General features: G+C 34.6%; 4 protein-coding genes across 5 annotated transcripts; 2 read left to right on the top strand and 2 right to left on the bottom strand.

Moving 5' to 3' along the window:
- Nucleotides 1-1,186: 1,186 nt before the first annotated feature.
- Nucleotides 1,187-1,798, bottom strand: LOC113700644 (F-box/kelch-repeat protein At3g23880-like). The gene has a single exon (XM_027221108.2). It carries the CDS (start codon nucleotides 1,796-1,798, stop codon nucleotides 1,187-1,189), a length of 612 nt encoding a protein of 203 aa, XP_027076909.2.
- Nucleotides 1,222-5,487, top strand: LOC113702405 (alcohol dehydrogenase 1-like). Of its 2 annotated transcripts, none has more exons than XM_027223600.2 (10): nucleotides 1,222-2,281; nucleotides 3,210-3,346; nucleotides 3,455-3,501; nucleotides 3,605-3,930; nucleotides 4,025-4,107; nucleotides 4,213-4,288; nucleotides 4,454-4,515; nucleotides 4,597-4,692; nucleotides 4,813-4,974; nucleotides 5,178-5,487. In XM_027223600.2, the coding sequence occupies exons 2-10, from the start codon at nucleotides 3,278-3,280 to the stop codon at nucleotides 5,292-5,294; spliced, it is 1,038 nt and encodes a 345-aa protein (XP_027079401.2). In that variant the 5' UTR covers nucleotides 1,222-2,281; nucleotides 3,210-3,277; the 3' UTR covers nucleotides 5,295-5,487. The 2 variants fall into 2 exon arrangements, with proteins under 2 accessions (XP_027079401.2, XP_027079400.2); XM_027223599.2 differs by having other exon boundaries at nucleotides 1,222-3,002.
- A 4,483-nt stretch (nucleotides 5,488-9,970) lies between these two features.
- On the top strand, nucleotides 9,971-10,763 carry LOC113698407 (cell wall / vacuolar inhibitor of fructosidase 2). The gene has a single exon (XM_027218220.2). The coding sequence runs from the start codon at nucleotides 10,112-10,114 to the stop codon at nucleotides 10,646-10,648; it is 537 nt and encodes a 178-aa protein (XP_027074021.2). The 5' UTR covers nucleotides 9,971-10,111; the 3' UTR covers nucleotides 10,649-10,763.
- A 1,330-nt stretch (nucleotides 10,764-12,093) lies between these two features.
- LOC140011260 (putative late blight resistance protein homolog R1A-3) lies at nucleotides 12,094-14,763 on the bottom strand. Its single transcript, XM_072060036.1, has one exon. It carries the CDS (start codon nucleotides 14,761-14,763, stop codon nucleotides 12,094-12,096), a length of 2,670 nt encoding a protein of 889 aa, XP_071916137.1.
- Nucleotides 14,764-19,121: the final 4,358 nt, after the last annotated feature.

Here is a 19,121-nt window from a genome sequence, read left to right as displayed (position 1 = left end):
AAAAGACTTAATAGAACTATGCCTATCAATGGGTCGGATATATTTTGACAAAAAAAAATCAATGGGTCGGATATAGGTTGGGATTAAATATTTTGGACCCGAACCCATTTTAATATACCCGTTCTGAATACTACTCGTCTACCTGGCGGGCCTTATGCTTATATCCCTAGAACCAGGTCCAATGGGTCCCGAGTCAGGTCATGTCGACTCAACAGAAACAAGGTCCAACAAAATTTTGCACTTTGTATGGAATATTAGGGTTTGGTAATTTGGGAAAAAGGTATTATTATCTTAAGAAGTATTTATATTTATAATTTTTAATCTATTTAAATGAGTCCAGATTGAATACGAGTCGAAATCTTATATTCCATATCCGATCCACTTTTTTATTAGAATAAATAGGTATGAATCAGGATAATAAAACTATATCTCAACCCGTACCTTGAAAAAATAGCAGGTCTGTTCAGGGTCTGGGTCTAGACCCGGACCGTTGACAGGCCTAAATAGATCTAAAAGAGCTTAGGAAGGGGATACTTTAGTCCCAAGTAAGAGACATCCAAAGAGTTAGCATAAAGAACAACACGGAAGAGCGACAAGACAGTTAGAAAAGAGCTCAAAAGAACGAGAGCAAGAGGATAAAGGAAATGAACGTTACCCCCAACCAGGTTTACTACTCTAATTAGCGGTAAAAGAAAGAAGAAGATTGCTCTTCAAAGACTAGACTTTTTTTTTTTTTTAATGAGCAAAGATTCATAGGAACCTGGGTTGATGCAAAACCGAAAACAGCTGATCAAAACTTGCTTCCAATATTCTAAAACCATGGATTTAGTTAGTGTCTTCATTTCTGGTCAAATCTAACAAGAATTTTTAATTGTTACTAGTAATCTTTTATATCAAGTTGAGACCAGCTTGCTTTCTCTTCTCTAACAAACTTTTATATCTTTTAAGGGCAAATTACATTTTACCCTCCTGTGGTTTTCGCAAAAACCACATAACCCCTCCATGATTCAAAAAGCTATACATAAACTCTCTGTGGTTTGGGTTAAACTGTCAAATAGACGGAATGAACACTTCGTGACGGTTCGTGGGCAAAACGCGCTTGTACTACTGGTATCAATAAGAACCATTCCCATATTACCCTTTGACCCTGATGTGGACAGGATGCTAACTGTACACAAAAAGAATGCTAACTAGAAGTTTCATTACTCGTGGATTCATCACACGAGACAGTAACGATCTTGTAATCATCATTAGAACTATCATAACCCAATGCACCCCCAATTCGAACAGCCTCCCGAACCAAAGGGCTAGCGGGCAATTTCACGAACTCCATGGTCGTGGGGTTTATCAAATACATTGTATCCCGGAAGCCTATCTCCATTCTGAATCCTAACACCAACACCAACCCGTTGCAAGAACCAACAATTGAGGCGTACTTCGAAGATGTATTCTCTAAAATGTTCTCTGCAAGGGTGAGCTTTTGCAAAACAGCTTCGGAACCAGGGTTGTCAGCGGTAGTGAAAGTTAGGGTGTAGATGCTGCGTGAAGAGAGAGGGACAGGGGAAGAAGAAAAGAAGATGAGTTTTTGGGGGTAATGGAGATGAAGAGTGAGGTAGGCTGTGATGAATAGTGGGTCGGAGAGTAGAGATCGCCATGACTTCGAGACGCACCTGAATTTACCGATAGATTTCGGCGGAAGACGTAAGAGTATGTCGACTGTGAGTTCTTCGGGAATATTTGGGGCTAAGGCAGCCTTGGCCACCGGCATTTGAGATTGATGGAGTTTCTTTGGGGACATCGATTATCGTACTCTAGTTATGTACTGAATTGCAGATGGGGAAGACCCTGCGTCCACATCATGGGTCAAAGGGCATCTCTTGTTTTGATTGACTGGTCCTTCCATTTCTGGTTCCGAAATTCACTCTCATTTCAGGGGTGGCACGAGCTTGGGTTGTCGGCGGTGTGAAGGATACAGTAGAATGTTATGGTGTGAAGACACAGAAGAAGAAGAAGAAGCTGCTAAGTCCTCTGGCTGTGTCCTACCATATCTCCCCAGTGGCTGACAGATTCTTTTTACAACACAATTCTTCACGCTACCCATAAATAACAAACCCCTTCACAAGACTCAAAAGGAGGGAATAAAAAATAAAAGCGAAATAATACAAAAATAAGGAAAGGAGCTGTAAGAAGAAATCCCCAAAGCAGCCAAATTCCGCAAGCCAAGATCCCCACCACCCTTATCACTACCCACCAGTCACCGAACCTTCTCCAAAGTCCGAAGGTAAAAGCCGATAATCTTCTCTTTCTCACGACAAAGGCCAGAGCAAGGGAGAGTCTGGCTTCATCTGCTTTCTTTTTGTATTTATATTAGGGTAATTTGGACATTTTGCCCACGAACCGTCACGATGGCTTCTTTCCGTCTATTTGACAGGTCAACCCAAATCACAGGGAGTTTATGTATAGCTTTTTGAATCATGGGGGGGTTATGTGATTTTTGTGAAAATCACAGGAGGCTAAAATGTAATATTGGATTTGGACAATACAACTTTTCTTGTTTTCATCATCCTAATCTGTAAACTGTATGCCAAAACTCAGGTTTGGTTAGTATCAAACAAATGGATTATACAGTCAACTAGTGATTCTTACCTGGCAAGGTCAACTACCCCATTTTGTTTTTGTTCTTTTGGTTGGTTTAAGGCAAAAGTCAACTAGTTGCAGAAACCAGGAATCCGAAACCACAGTATTATCTGTATGCAGCCATTTTGATTTGCATCCCAAAACTGCCGAAGCAATCGCAGTTTTGTTCTGAAGCCAAGAAAAATAATGGAACTCTAGCATTTAACTTGCACTTCAGCTGCTACTATATATATCCACCTTAAACAAACTATTTATCCACAACAAAACCATCTGCTTAAATTTGAATTTCATCACAAGTGAAGCTCTAAGAATATTCAAGATGTCTACTTACTTTAGTACTCAAGGTCAAGTGATACGCTGCAAAGGTACTTCCCCTTTAAATTCTAACATCATTTCTTTCCTGTGCTTTAGCTGAGATAAAAAACCGTATAATTCTAATTTGGCTCATGAATTGTAGAAAGACCTCTTGCATGGCCAATTAACTTGTTTGAGTTATGAACAGTTGTTTATCATTCGTCTAATAATTGGTTTTGAACACTTGTTGAGTCTAATCTTGTTGCTGCAATTTACAGCTGCCGTGGCATGGGGACCAGGGAAGCCACTGGTAATTGAGGAAGTGGAGGTAGCACCACCCCAGGCAATGGAAGTTCGCCTCAAGATCCTCTTCACCTCACTTTGCCATACTGATGTTTACTTCTGGGAAGCCAAGGTTCCATTATGAATCATCTGTTGCATCTATGTTTTAATTTAGCATTGTTAGATACTACATTTCTGTTCCTTTCATACGTTTAACAAGCTTACTTTTGTCAATGTGCAGGGTCAGACCCCTGTGTTTCCAAGAATATTTGGCCACGAGGCTGCAGGGTATGGGAATAACTTGTCCCAGATTGACTTATAATACAAAATATTCTTTCTTAGGGTATTGATAATAACTTGTCTCAGATCCTTAATGAATTTTTGTTTGCAGAATTGTGGAAAGTGTCGGTGAGGGTGTGACGGAACTCAAACCTGGTGATCATGTGCTTCCTGTATTCACAGGAGAGTGCAAGGAATGCAGGCATTGTAAATCAGAGGAAAGCAATATGTGTGACCTCCTCAGGATCAATACTAACAGAGGAGTGATGCTTAATGATGGGAAGTTGAGATTTTCAATAAATGGAAAACCAATTTATCATTTTGTTGGAACTTCCACTTTCAGTGAATACACTGTGGTACATGTTGGCTGTGTTGCAAAGATCGACCCTGAAGCTCCACTTGATAAAGTTTGTGTTCTCAGCTGTGGAATTTCCACAGGTTGGAAAACCTTTCAGAATTCAAGTCTCTATATGCTAACAGTTTTGATTTTCCACTGATACAATAACATGGAGAATGTATGCTAATGGTACAGGTCTTGGTGCAACCTTGAATGTTGCAAAGCCACCTAAGGGTTCAACTGTTGCCATTTTCGGTCTAGGAGCTGTTGGTCTTGCTGTAAGAATCTTTTCTGCACTTTAATTTTGCGTTAAAAGCAACATTCTTTACATACATTATAGCAGTAGCTCCTAAATTTCCATGCTATGGCTTCTTTATGATTAGGCTGCTGAAGGAGCTCGAATGGCTGGTGCTTCAAGAATTATTGGGGTTGATTTGAACTCAAACCGATTTGAAGAAGGTGCACAAGAAGCCCTTATAACATGCATTTCAATCTTTTCATACTTTCCTGAGCTATAGATGCACTTAAATCACCAGAGAAACTAAGGTGAAATATAAGAAAAAAAATACTTGGCTATTTTTGTTATTGCTTTCTGACTATTTGTTTTCTTTTATCTGCAACCAGCCAAGAAATTCGGTGTCACGGAGTTTGTGAACCCAAAGGACTACAATAAGCCTGTGCAAGAGGTAATTCTTGTTTCTGCAGTAATTTACAATGTGACGACAATGAATATTCAACTCACAATGCCTGGAACAATTTTTCTTCAGGTTCTTGCAGAGATGACAGATGGGGGTGTAGATCGCAGTGTTGAATGTACTGGAAGTATCAACGCGATGATCTCTGCATTTGAATGTGTTCATGATGTAATCTCCTTACTTTATCCTTTGTTCTAAGAATTGCAATGCCTAGCTATTAGGATATTTCAAGAAGACAATAATTAGTAATCTGAAAGTCTGGATATACTGAATCCTACGACCTTGCAGGGATGGGGTGTTGCTGTACTTGTTGGAGTACCAAATAAGGATGATGCATTCAAGACTCATCCAATCAATGTCCTGAATGAAAAGACACTCAAGGGTACATTTTTCGGCAACTATAAGCCTCGAACTGACCTTCCCTCAGTGGTGGAAAAGTACATGAATAAGGTAAGCTTATTTCTCCTGTGAAAAACTGATTATCCAGACTGTCATTTAAAGTATTTAGAAGCATCTATATGAAGAAGGAAGCTATAGCGATTAACGATCGATTCTATACATATACTAGCCAACTGCACTGACATGTTATCTTCCAGAATCAAGCGCTAATTTTGTGCCTCAAGTTATCTTGAACAATCATTTTTTGCTTGCAGGAGCTTGAACTTGAGAAGTTCATCACCCATGAAGTGCCTTTCTCAGAAATCAACAAGGCATTTGAATACATGCTGAAAGGAGAGGGCCTTCGATGCATCATTCATATGGGAGCATAAACCACCATCTTGTCGAAATGTCAAATTACATGAGCTTGAAGGCAGTGAATGAATAAAATAGTTTGCTGAAATTGATGTGTGTTGAAATGGTCAATATCTTCATATGTACCAGAGAATTTACCTTGTAACTTACCTTTCTCATTCCCTCCACAGTGTACATAAATAAAGACTATTAAAAATCTCAAATGTTACATATGTCATCCACGGAATGAACTTTCCAAGACACTGATTACGATGATAAAAATTGCTAGATTTAATTAGTGTGTAACAATCTAAACTTGAAGTTTTTGAACTGTCAATAATCCTTATCTTCGGTTTTTTTTTTCCTAACTTTTGCTTTAATTTTCTTAAAAATGATGTTAGGGGGTTTGTGATAGATATTGGCAGTTTATACGGTTTAGATCATAATTTGGTCAAAATATAAGGCTTATTTTGTAATTTGGACAAACCTTGGGAACGTAAATGTATTTTAAGAAAAATCTCAATTTTATCATTTTAATATTTCCGTTGGTGAGTTTTGGATGCCAGTAACTTATAATGTAAAGAAAACCTCAAGGGAGATAAAAGGTATTAGCCTTTGTCTCGTGTGGATGAAAAATTACAAGGCTTATTTGGATTGTGAGTTTTTGTTAAAATATTTTAAAATATTTTTTTGATACATTTTTTTAATCATCTTTTTATCTCACATACATCATATATTTTTATAATTTTTTTTTTTCCAAAAACTTCAAAAATTTACAATCCAAACAGGCCCAGCCGCTTGGATGGATTTAGATAGGCATGGTTCATCACAAGTTTATGTCCCTTAATGCATCCAAGAGATCAAGAGCTGAATTTTCCTTGCCAAAAATTGTGGTTAGTGGCATATGCACCTGTCCAGGATGATTACTTTTGGTGTGATTTTTAAGTTTATCGTAAAAATATTTTTTTCCACCCCTATCTCCATATCTTTTCACCTCCAACTGTTAAACACAAAATTCGAACATATGAAAAATAATACGTCTATACCTATATGACATCCATTGAAGTTGCGATGGGAAGTAGGAGTCTTAATGTCTTTTCACATTATTCAACAAAATTAGGGAGATTGACGTTAACATGTATTAGAATGTCAATATCATTTCCTTGAATATGTTAAAAACCTGCAAATAAGAATGTTCATGGTAATGACCTAAGCTCTTAGTCAGTTAACCCCACTTAATTTTGGAAAAATAATTTTTAGGCTTCGGAAATTTAGAAAATTTTAAAATTACATCTTATTTGACCCCCACTAAATTTTATCAAATTCTCTTTTCTATATACATTGATCCTAAACAATTGAAATTTCATAATTCTTACCATCACAATAATTTTGAATTTATTTCAACTTATTTATGCCTTATGGAAGTTAGTTCAAGAATAAATTCATCCAAAGTTTCCAAAAACAAGGGTGAACTTTCTTGAGTGGAGTGAGAAAATCAATTCTTCAAATTTCAAAGTTTCCAAAAACAAGAATTTTTCAAGTGGATGGTAAATTTTTTTATTTATAATACAATATTAAGTTATTATGATTTTTATTTATAGCATGGTAAAGATAAATTTCTTTAAAAAAAAACTCATAGAAGATCACGTTGATGATGATTCGCAAATTATTTTATAAAATCAAGAGGTCCATTTAGTTACATTGAAAAAGATGTATTTAACAAAATTGATAATGAATGATGTTACAATTTTTTAAAACAATGAGTACTTGTATGGAACAATTTTAACCTCTATATAACGTTAGTAGTTTTTTTTTTTTTTTTTAAAAAGTTTTACTATACTAGAATTTGACTCCACTTAATCTGGGGTTTTAGCTGCACAATTGAATATGTGTGTGTGCGCGCGCGCATGCGCGTGTGTGTAATAAAGTCGAAATAGCAGAAAATAACTTCAGCATTTTCTCATTTGCAGTCATTAGAGAAATTTACCATATCCTAGCCCATACACTGTCTCCATTAAATTTTCAGTAACTTATTTGAAGATAATTTTTTTTTCTTGACTTGTTACCCCAATTGATGAGCCCCAATTCACATGCTAGCAGCTCATGCCTTATCATCTATGCCAAAACAAGTCCAAAAAGTTGTTAAGAACTGTATACATCTGCAGATATCAACAAAGGTCAATTTGCTCGAAGATCAGATGTGATTAGATTTTTCCCATTCAAGAAACCAAAGTGCAATAATTCCAGGGCCCAGAGACCCTTTGTACCTGGAACATATGCCAAGACATTGGAAATCTTTAGCAGAGGAATTTTATCTTTCAAAATTGGTTGTTCCCCATTGCATTTATTCGGCGACCCGTGACCTTGTTTTGGATGCTGGCCATCTTTCAAAAGTGATAAAAAAAAAATGCTAGCCTTAAATACATTTTGTCCCCTTGTAATTAGGTGTTAGAAGCAAATTGCTCCCCGTATTCAAGAAACCTACAAATGACCCCTTGATGATAATAGTCTAATGTATTTAAATAGCAGAAAGATAATTATGCCCTTATTGTTAGAATATTGTCCAATGAACTTCATTGTTACAAAGATAATATTGTCTTTTACTCTTTCTTCTTGTTGTTTTCCTTATTATTGTTTAAATTTCTTTCCTACTAAGAAATACAAATTTCATAATCATGTACTAAAGAATTTCTTATGAAAAAAATTAATTATCATAAGAAATTAAATAGAATATATTTATTTTAAGTAACTCTTAGTTTATTTACAAATTCTTGTTATGCATTAATTGTTGCTAAAAATAATTAATGTTTAATATAAACATTTTACTCCTATTTTCTGTTTTTCTTCATTTACTTTTCTTCTTTATGCTTATTAACAGTTCGTTGGACACTTAATCATATATAGTTTTTTTTTAGTTGAATATCTAATTATCATAAATTATTGCAAGAAACTAAAAAGGTGCATATTTAGTAATAATATTTTATGTCATTTCTATTTTTATTAATAATCAATGCATCATAAACATTTTATTAATAAGTAATGCATACTAGTGTATCATCAACATTTTATCAATAATTATTTTTTGGAATAAATTGAGGAGTGGTGTCCTCCCTCTCTCTGGGGTTAGCCGATTAAAAAAATATTTTATCAATAATTAATACACAACAAGAATCTATTGAAGAAAATAGAAACTATTTAAGGTTTTTTTATTATATATACACTTTCTCATTTTGTATAATAATTTGTGATTGTTAAATATTTTACACAACTAAATAATGATAAATATATTTACCATAAAAAAATTGCTTCCAAACAACAAAATAAGTTAAACCAAAAAAATAAATGCTTTAGTACATTATGCTTCAAATTTGTATATCATAGTCTATGAAGTAAAAAGAAATTGGGGGGCTACAGGTACATTTTCCTAGTAGTCAATTGGGGGCAATTTGTATATTTTGAAAATGCAGGAGTTAATTTGCTACTTGACCCTAATTACAAGAGGACAATACGTGATTAAGCCTAACTGTTATTGCTCCTTCTAAATTAGCCCTTGCATGAAATAAATCATTAAAGACACAAAAAAAAAAAAGCCAGTAGGAAACCTGAATAATTGGGTTTTAAACACTTACTACTATTGTTATTTTAATTTGCAGACAATAAAATAAAGATTTTTTTTCTACAATTTATGATGGGATAATATTTGTAACCTCCCTTGAGATTTGTCATAATATCACTTAGCATCTCTAAAGTTTTCTAAAGGGTATCTTACCTCTTTTGTCGATTTGAGAAGATTGGATGTCACCCTCACTAAAGATCATAATTGATGATATTACCCAACTCAATCTAAATAGTTGTTTAAAGCGAAAAAAATCTAGACAAAAAAATAAATACGAAATTGCCATCCCATATTGGCACCATTTCGGGTGATTTTTTGACATAATTGTCTACCAAATAAAAGCAGTATTTTTGTTGGAGTCCATATTTCTCTTGCTCTTGGGAATAACCGAGGACAATTAGCAGATTTTTAGCACTACCTTCAAGGTTATAACTTGGCATGTTTTGCTAGAAGATTTTTTTTCTTTTGAATTTTCTCTTAATTTGCCCATTTTACTGCTAAATTTGTTTGCTTCTGTTGCTGTAACTTGTGCAGCTGAAGCAACAGCAGCACTAATAGTTGCTGCAACGATCATTAAAGGTATTGCTATCTTGTTGCAACTTTGCTGTTGTAGTACTTATAATCTCCCCATCATGACCTTTACTCATTAGAGTCATTTTGATTTTCATTGCTGCCGCAATATTCACAAATAGGACACATAATGGCAGAAATGGAACCAAAGTATTGTATTTCTTTTAGTATGCATTTTTAATCTTTAATACAAAGGATCGAAATGTCATATAAAGTGTCAACTAATTGAGGTAAGAGAGGCTTTAAAAACCTCAAGAGTACTAAGTGATGTTATGGCAAATCTCGGGGGTGGTTTCTGATATTATCCTTTCTTTATACAAGTGGCTTACAAAAGAAAAGATTTCAAATTTAAAATGAGTTGTATTTCATGCATATGCACCTATCAGTGTACAAATGATAATCCACTAGTTCTTAATGTACATCTAAGGAAATTCTTTGCAAGTCTTGATTTCAATATGAGGACTAAAGTCTGTGAACATTGGTGGATTAGACACAGTAAAAGCCACTAGAAATAGTCTAAAGTCGAATTAGATCCTTGTATTCAGCCAAAGTAACAAAAACAAATCATTTAATACAAAGCAATGATTGCTAGATCTCCATTCTTTTTCCACCATAAAAGAAAGGAACTGTTTCACACTTCTTTCTCCCTCCATCCCTTCTCTTTCTTCCATGGCCTACTCTTCATTTGCCATAGTTCTTGCTTTGTGCATTTCATTTCAATTGGCAATTCATGTCCAGGGTGACTCAAGTTTAATAGAAAGCACTTGCAAAGTCACAAACTACTATGACCTTTGCATATCATCCCTCAAATCAAACTTGACCAGCCTAAATGCAGACGCCAATGGATTGGCAATTATTATGGTTAGAGTAGCAATGGCCAATGCCACAGCTACCAACACATACCTTTCCTCCCAAGTTCTGAGTGCCACAAATGATACACTGATGAAGAAGCTCATTAAAGATTGTGCCAAAAAATATTCCTATGCCATTGAAGCTCTTCAAGCTTCACTTCAAGATTTGGATGCTGAGTTATATGACTATGCTTACATAAATGTTATGGCTGCAGCTGATTATCCAAATGTTTGTCACAACAGCTTTAGGCGCTCTCCAGGGGTGGCTTATCCACATGAGCTAGCTGCAAGGGAAGATGGTTTGAAGCATATTTGTGAAGTGGCTTTAGGAATCATTGATAGTCTTGGAAGGTGATTTTGCTGTATTTTTAAAAAATCTCATTTTCTATTCCTCCTGTTCCTCCTATAACCAATGGGACAAATTGCTGTATGTCGTGTTTCCTTGCAATATAACCCCTCCTTTTTCCTTTTGCTGGTCTTTACTTTCGAAAAAAGATGTAAATGCTTATTGATATCCTTCTGTATTATAGAATTTATATATAGGGGAGTCATAGATATAATTAGAAAATATAAGCATTTTAATTTATGATGGTAACAAATACAGATGGGCGAATTCCACTTTGAACCCGTTAATTATACTCGAATTCTCACTCTGATCTCTAAACTTCAAAATGGAACACTTTAATTCCTAAATTATAAAATTTGTTGTACTTAGGTTCCTAAAATATAGAACTTGTCCACTCAGTCCCTAAAGTATAAAATTTGTTCCGTTTTAGTTCCTAAAGGATACCCCCTTAGGCATAAAATTTGTCTCACTTCCTTAATAATGTTATTTAAGTGGGACAAATTTTATAGTTTAGGGACTAAAGTGTTCTATTTTAAGGACTAAAGTAGAAATTTAAGGACTAAATTAGAAATTTAAGTATAATTAAAGGGTGTAAAGTGGAATCAACCCCAAATAGGACCATCTTTCAAGATTTCATCTTCATTTTTCTTCTAGAGTTTAAATTTTTCTTCTAGAGTTTAACTAGCACAAACAAGGAGAATATACCACTAGGAAAGAAACCATACAGTTTATGAACATAAATGAACCTAAGTTAGTAATTCAATTTGGACAATGATAATTCATGACGCTATTTGATATCTGCACACCAGCACCACCTTAATTTTCATTGCATCCTAAGCCAATTTAATATAGTGAAGGCGTATAAATATCAATGCAGGAGTGTAAATATCATTTCCCTTGACTTTTATTTTTTAAAAAAATTTTAATTTTTATTGCATCCTAAGCCAATTTAAGATAGTGAAGGCGTATAAATATCAATGCAGGCATGTAAATATCATTTCCCTTACTTTTATTAAAATTTTTTTTTTGTTTTATTTGGCGTTTAGGGTAGTGAAGGAGTATGCTGTTTGTTTTGACGAGTTGAGTTAGACTTGATAAAGTCCCATTGCTCCCCTCCTTGCCCTTGCTTTTGCCCCAACTATTGTCAAATCTTGGCTATGCCCCGTCAATGCATGGATGCACTAATCACAGAATTTTAACACGGAACCTACATTTTGAATTCACAATTGGCGCATGACATCCGCTACAATTCGGATTTCAAGTAGGATTTCTACTGGCAGATCAAGAAACCATGCAAGAATTTGATGATTCTTTTCTATTTGTCTGCTATAATAAGCAACAATAATTGGACAGCTAAACTTTAGATGGCATATGACATTATTTTTGAACTGTAGTACATAGGAATCAAGTGGTGGCAAAGTAAAATTTCATCCAATGTACACAAGTAAACTCCTCTATTCCTCTTCAAAGTTGGGGTGGATCAAGACCTTCAATTCATCGTTGCCCATGTAAACCTGTGATTCTTGAATTCGCCTAGCTGAATCTGCAACAGACTGAGATGAATGATATACCTCAATTATCTCAAGTGTATAGATCTCTTCAAAGCTAGATGGTATGTCCTCCAAATCTAGACATCCATTTAACACCAATTGCTCAAGGCAAGGGAAGCTGCTGCTTGAGGCAATCCATTGCTGAAGATCTGTGTGTGAAAGTTTCAAGAACTTGAGATGACAAAACCCCTCATCGCCTGTTTCCCATTTTGGTCCATTGAAGAAATTGTCCTTTATTTTCAGAATCTCCAAGTTTGGTAGCATCCCAATGACTGACATTCCTTTCCAGTCTATATGACTACCTATCAGAGTCAGCTTCTTCAAATGTGGAGGAAATTTACTTGGTTCAGGGACGCTGACTGGTACCATGCCAAATGTCTGATAATGAAACTTCAATGTTTCTAGCAGTTCCAAACTAGAAAGATCAGGGAATTCAAGGTGTTCAGTTGTGTTTGATAAAGTTAGATGGCATGCTAAATTTGTGACATTGGGAATTCTTGCCAGAACATCCTGAATTGAACCTGAAGGACATAGATGGGAAATAGATTGCAGATTGCATAGCACAGAAATAGTTGAAGAAGTCAAAGAGGTACTTTGGAAATCTAGTTCCCCTGAAATATGCAAATGCCTCAACTTTATCATTCTCCAAATATCTTGAGGTAAGATAACCCTTTGTCCCTTTTCTGTATCAAGGATAAAGGTCTCGAGATTCCACAGGCTAGACAGGGGTGGCAGCTTCCTAATGCTGTAAATCAGAAGTGCCAAGTACTTCAAATGAACTAGTTTTACTATCTCCATTGGAAAGTCTTCTAGCATCATATATCCTAAATCCAACACCCTGAGAAGTTTATACACAAATGACCTTCGCCAGTCTGTAAATATGCTTCTGTGCAAGATGACATCATTTTTCTTGAAAGAGTGAAAACAGTAAGAGTGAAAGCATTTACAATAATCTGGAATCCTGTAGGCGAGAGTGCCAGCTGTTAGTTCTTTACCAGCATTGAAGTAGTGATAGAGGATTGGTCGAGTTCGTGGTGAAGTAGAAATTTGTGAATATCCGCAACTCGGCTGCAAGAACTTCTCATCCTTGGCTTTCTGGACACATAAATCTCTTAATAGATCATGAACATGGAAAGTCTTAATGCCGCCATTGGACCTTCTCTTGGAAACCATAACTAGACTTCTGTCAACAAGATCTTTCAAGTAATCTTCTGCTACATCTTCCACTTTCTTTTCTCCATTAGACTCGACAAATCCCTCCGCAATCCATGACGGGATTAGTTTCTTCACGGGGATTTCATGGTTCCAGGGAAATGATCCAAGATAAAGAAAGCACGATTTCAATGAACTAGGCAAGTGTTGATAACTCAATCCTAAAATGCCCATGAATTTTTCTTGTTCACCACCTAAACATGCAGTTGTGTTCTGATTAATGTAATTCCACCACTCTTGAGTCTTATTTTTCTTTGCAAGCCCAGCTAAAACAACAATTGCGAGTGGTAGTCCTTCGCATTTTGCAACAATTTCACTCCCTAATTCCATGAGCTCTTCAGGGCAGGTTTCATTAGTAAAAACTTTACTTTCAAATAAGTTCCAACTCTCATCGTGATTCAGAAATCGCAGAAAATGAACAGAGTTGCGTGGACTTATTTCCAAAACCGCATCTTTGATCTGACTAGTGATCAAGATTTTACTACCTATCATATCATCTGGAAAATACCACTTCATCGTGCTCCAGGACCCAAAATCCCATATATCATCAATAACAACAAGATATCTTTTCCCCTTTAAACGCTTGTACAACTTCTCTCCAATTTCATCACGAGTCATTTTGTGCAGAGATTTTTTATCATCTGTGATTGAACTTAAGATGTCATGCAATGCATTTTTCACCTCAAGATTTTGAAGCCCAGAAGTCCATCCATGAACATGGAAGTGATAAACAACCCGTGGATTGTTATACAATCTTTTTGCCAAAGTTGTCTTGCCAATCCCTGCCATCCCAACAAGGGAAATCACCTCCAGTTGCTTCTCTTCCCCAGTAAGCTTGTCCAGCAGCAAGGTTACCTCATCATCAAAGCCTACCATTTTTTCTTCCTTCAAAATGGAAACACTGTTCTTGGTTCTTGACAAAACTTCATCTGAAGCTATCCCAACTTCTTCAACTGCCAGGAAAGAACTGGAGGCATCATTATGAAGAGACAACAGTTCTTTCTTGAATAAATCAATCTGTTTTGCACGGAAAGCAAGCTCTCGGGATTTCTTGAAGAGACTATCAACATCTGTTCCAGTTATATTATTGTTGTTTTTGACAGCATTGATGACATAAGAGTCAGTGGCATCTAATATCTTCAAGACCACATCTCTAATCTCTGTAAGCAAGAAAGCTTGGTTTTCCTTTTGGTCAAACGGGGCTTGTCCTAATCTTTTCAGAAAGGATTTAATGATTTTCAGATCCTCATAGAGGGATATCACAATCAGGCAGTCTGCAACAAGGATTGAATGGGAGGCATTGCTCAGTACTAACTCGAGGTTTTCCAATAGAAACTCTACAGCAATGTCTGCTTCATCCATGTCGTTTCTTAACAGATTTGGTTGTGTTATGGAGATGGAACAGTAATATGTAACTCTAATTTAGGCCTTCTTGTACTGAGTCTACTGGATGGCCTGCTTTTGATTCTTAATTTTGAAAGGTTGAATGTTGAAATACCTGCTTCTGGAGGCTAGAAACCTTGGTTGAATAACCATGACTATGAGAAATCATGGACAACTACCGTACTACCTAATCATCTTATTTAATTGTTGTGGTCATACATTTATACTTTGCGATGAGTTTAATTAATAAGTACTCAACTTTCTGTTTTGTAAATTAGTGTATATGTTTGACATTTGAACACTTCCTTGTAAGACTAGTTCATCTCTTCATGTTGGGCTTACACGACGACAATAGAATAATTCAACTTTGTAGTAGATTAGTCATGATGCTTTCTCAACTCAATAGATAGAGCCTGCAAGTTATTTTGGGCATGATAGATATAAAGATCATGCAATTTCTTTTTAGTTTTCTTTTTTCATTAGAGGAGAGGTGGAATTTAAGAAGCGTGGAGGGGGAAGGAAATTTTAAAATTAAATCTCTAAGTTCTGCTCCTCAATTTTAGCTATTAAATCGAGGCCTCTTTGACAATTTTCCTCCTTAATTACAGTAAATGAATACTTTCATGAATATTAAGTTTCAATAACATAACTTTTTCCATACTTAATGTAAGAAACAACAAACAGTAAGGTTACTAGGCCAAAAGGTGAAGGTCGAGAGCAAGCAAGATTACTGAGGTAAAAGAAAAATTATAAAGTTCTAAGTGAATAAGAATCAAAAACTATATGGCTAGTGCTGATGATATTGGGCAGAAACTCTATAAAAATCGCCTTGAAATTTGGATTTGCCCAAACTTGTCCAAATTAAAGATGCTAAGTTCTTCTAACAATCTAAAGCAACTTCATGTACGAGCAAAACTAAAATTCAAGGAGATGCTTGAAGGCGAATTTAATCAGTTTGTACCTATATTTTTGTTGGAAAATTAGAAGAATTTAATCTTTATCCCAAATGAAGCACCATTTAAAAAAAATATATATGTTTGAAATATAGGACAAAGATACAGTGGCCCAAGGATGCAATCTACCTTACAATTCACTACATAAGTTAAAAAGAGAATGAAGAATATTTCTTTGATTGTATTATCAATGCATAAATGAAGAAGTGATTTATGAAAAAGTTTGTTCCATCTAACTTAAATATATAAGCCTTGTTCTAGTTCAATGACATAGTATGACTTTTGGCGAGAAAAAATATATACTGCAAAATTATTCATTATTAGCTTACCAATTTAGTAAGAACCAAAACCTAGTTTAGAACACTAACTTCCCATATATTAATTTGGAACATGTGCTTTGCATGTTTCATTTTGTTCCTTAGAAGACTAATAGGGAAAAAAATGCTTTAGTTGTATTTTTTTCTTTTCTATTTTTACTGTAAGTAGGACCTCTAAAACCCGAGATCTCTTATTTATATTTTCCCTTCCCGTATCACCTAACCTATCCTTCGAAAATCAAAATTTAATATTTTTTAGCCCCCCCCCCCCCTCTTTGCTTCTTGGTCCTTCCCTCTGCATCTCTAAATATTAATATTTTTTTGTGACCTTCCCCTTTCTTTAATTGTGATGAAGTGCTCTAAATTATATTAAGTTGATTGTTGGTTGCTTATGACTTATGCTAAGGAAATATGCTTAAAAATAAAAGCTAAAGTTGTTTAATTAGAATATAAATTAATTACTCATATCACTAAAATCTACCAACACATATATATAAGAATTTTTTTTTTTTGTTTTTTAACTTCTAGCTGGCCTCTTATAACAAATGAACAGTTTTATGTATATTGGAAGAGAGATTTAATACACATCTTAGTTTCAATAAAAACCATAATTTCTTCCATTTGAAATAAAAAACATTAAGTAAGAAACAATAAATTAATAGTAAAATTACTTGAGGTTGCTGAAGATGGAGCCTTAGGTCCTTGGTTCGAACCTTGCTGCTAGCAAGTTGTGGAGAGTGGGGAATAGTCTGCGGGTCCACTCCCTGCGGGACACCCAAAAAAAAAATAGTAAAATTACCAAACCAAAAGGTGAAGATCGTAAGCAAGCAGATTGAGGTAAAAGATAAGTATAGAATTTCTAATTGAATAAGAAATTAAAAAATATTTGGGCATGATATATGACCAAAAATTCAATAAAATTTACTAAACAAGAGAAAGATAAATTATTAACAATATATTTAGAAATTTTTTAATGTTCTAATCTTTTGTCCAAATCGATGGCCTAAAAACAAGAGCAAGATAAATTATTAACAATGAATTTAGAAACTTATTTGAGGCATTCTCAAAGTGCAAATGTTATATTTTTTTTCTAATCATAACAATTCTTTCTTTTGCATTTCTTGTACGGATCAATCACTTCAAATATTACAAAAAGTTTTTTAACCTCATTAATACGTTGTAATTCCTAAGAATTTAACTTGGTTTGTTTTAAAAACTAAAGATCCACAAGAAAAGGATAATTTTACAATAGAAATGTTTTATCTCTTTTAAAATGAGTTTTCAAATCATATCTTTTGAAATTGGCTCATAAATTTACGAGAAGTCGTTATAAACCCTAAAGGAGTCTTCTCAAATTATCCCTCATTTTTTTGAAAAAATTGCCAAATTGGTCTCTCATATTTTTAGAGAAAACTTTTTTAGTCCCTTACATTTAAAATCAGCCACAATAATCCATCGGATATGAATAAAGTTTGCCCGATTGGTCCTAAAGCTCATTTTTGCTCACTTTTCGGGCCTAAAAGTGCGCATCTCTCTCATATGCGCATAATTTCAAGGGTAAAATAGGAACATACTTCATTTCATCTCTTTAAAAAAAAAAATGTAAGCTACCAAATCCTTTCTTCCCCCTTCTTTCCATTTTTTAGCTACTAAAACTCTAGTTGTAAGTCACCAAACCCCCAATCAAAGAAGAAAATTTTGGTACGGTTACCTGCAAGCAATAAAAGAAGAGCAAGAAAAGACGTTTAAGAAAGTCACCCATTGAAAAGTACAATGAAAGCAAATAATAATCGATGTCATTGTGGCAAAGAGCCCATGATTGTGACTTCTTGAAAATCTGCAAATCTGGGAGGGAGATTTTATGGCTGTCCAAACTATGGAGTAAGTCTGACCATATTTCATTTTGGTTGTCTTGGAAAATATTGGTTCTTAATATGTCCTGTTCTTGCTTTTTAGATAAATCATGCTTGTCATTGTTTCAAGTGGTATGATCCCGCAGTGTGCAATAGATCGGTGTCAATTATATCTAACTTCTTAAAAACTATCAATCTGCTAGAAAGTTGAGTAAGAAAGAAGAATTTGAAAAGAAAAATTACTTTGGGTTAGTTTGCTTTTTTTTTTTTAAGGGTAGTTTGCTTACTTTTTGAATGTGCATTTTGCTAGTTTGTCGACCAAGAGTTCAATTACTATCCAAAGAGGAAACAAAGCATATAAGATAAAGCAATATGATGTTTGCACCTTCATTGTTGGCATGATATTGAAGAATAAAAAAGTTAAAATCTCCCTTATTCAATCGAGATTTATATTTAGGATTTTGGTGGTTGATGTGTTTCTTAAGAGGAAATGAAGTGTATTTTCACTTTTGCCCTTAAAATTATGGGCACGCGGGAGAGGTGCGCGTTTTTTGACCAGAGAAGCAAACCTTTGTTTTTAAACTTGAACCGAATATCGACTCGATCAAACTCAGGGGTTAGGGTCAATGGGTTCGATTGGGATCGAAACGGATGACATCATAAATAAAATTTATTTTAAAATTAAAATATTGTATGTAAAATATCTAAGAGCGTGTTAATAAAAATAAAGATATATTCGTATATAATTGATGTTTCAAATGTATTTAACAAGAAAATACAAAGAAATTAAAACGATCAAGCAGCAAATTATATTATTCAATGAACATTAACAAGTTTAGAATAAAAATTATGAATTTGATTGAAAAATAACACCAAAATTTAGGACAATATTTATAAAGTATAAAATATTTGAGATATATTAATAGTTTTTAACATCCTAGGAGTCAAAATATAATATTGAAAATGTTTTGACCCCACGTCACACTTTCCCATTTCTTCCTCTACTCCTAACGTATTCCTTAGAGCATTACTGCTAAATTTTCATCTTCCTCTTCCTCCTGACGCATTCCATTCTGCAACTCCATTCTTCTTCTTCTTTTCTTTTTAATTTCATTTTCATTCTTATTTTGTTAGTTATTTATTCTCAAACTCATGAAATATCTGTTTTCTTCAAACTTTTCTCTTCTTCACTCCCTTTTTTGCATTTTTTGGGT

The sequence above is a fragment of the Coffea arabica genome, chromosome 7e (genome assembly GCF_036785885.1).
Source record: "Coffea arabica cultivar ET-39 chromosome 7e, Coffea Arabica ET-39 HiFi, whole genome shotgun sequence".
Taxonomy (NCBI): Eukaryota; Viridiplantae; Streptophyta; class Magnoliopsida; order Gentianales; family Rubiaceae; genus Coffea; species Coffea arabica.
The sequence above is the reverse complement of the archived record's forward strand: the minus strand, read 5'-3'. Positions and strand labels throughout refer to the sequence as shown.

What these genes read in the sequence shown, in the direction of transcription:
- LOC113700644 (XM_027221108.2), bottom strand. Translation starts at nt 1,798, where the DNA reads ATGTCCCCAAAGAAACTCCATCAATCTCAAATGCCGGTGGCCAAGGCT.
- LOC113702405 (XM_027223599.2), top strand. Translation starts at nt 2,957, where the DNA reads ATGTCTACTTACTTTAGTACTCAAGGTCAAGTGATACGCTGCAAAG. An exon ending in TCAAGTGATACGCTGCAAAG is followed by an intron (nt 3,003 to 3,209) that starts GTACTTCCCCTT and finishes TGCAATTTACAG; the next exon opens with CTGCCGTGGCATGGGGACCA. An exon ending in TTTGGCCACGAGGCTGCAGG is followed by an intron (nt 3,502 to 3,604) that starts GTATGGGAATAA and finishes TTTTGTTTGCAG; the next exon opens with AATTGTGGAAAGTGTCGGTG.
- LOC113698407 (XM_027218220.2), top strand. Translation starts at nt 10,112, where the DNA reads ATGGCCTACTCTTCATTTGCCATAGTTCTTGCTTTGTGCATTTCATTT.
- LOC140011260 (XM_072060036.1), bottom strand. Translation starts at nt 14,763, where the DNA reads ATGGATGAAGCAGACATTGCTGTAGAGTTTCTATTGGAAAACCTCGAG.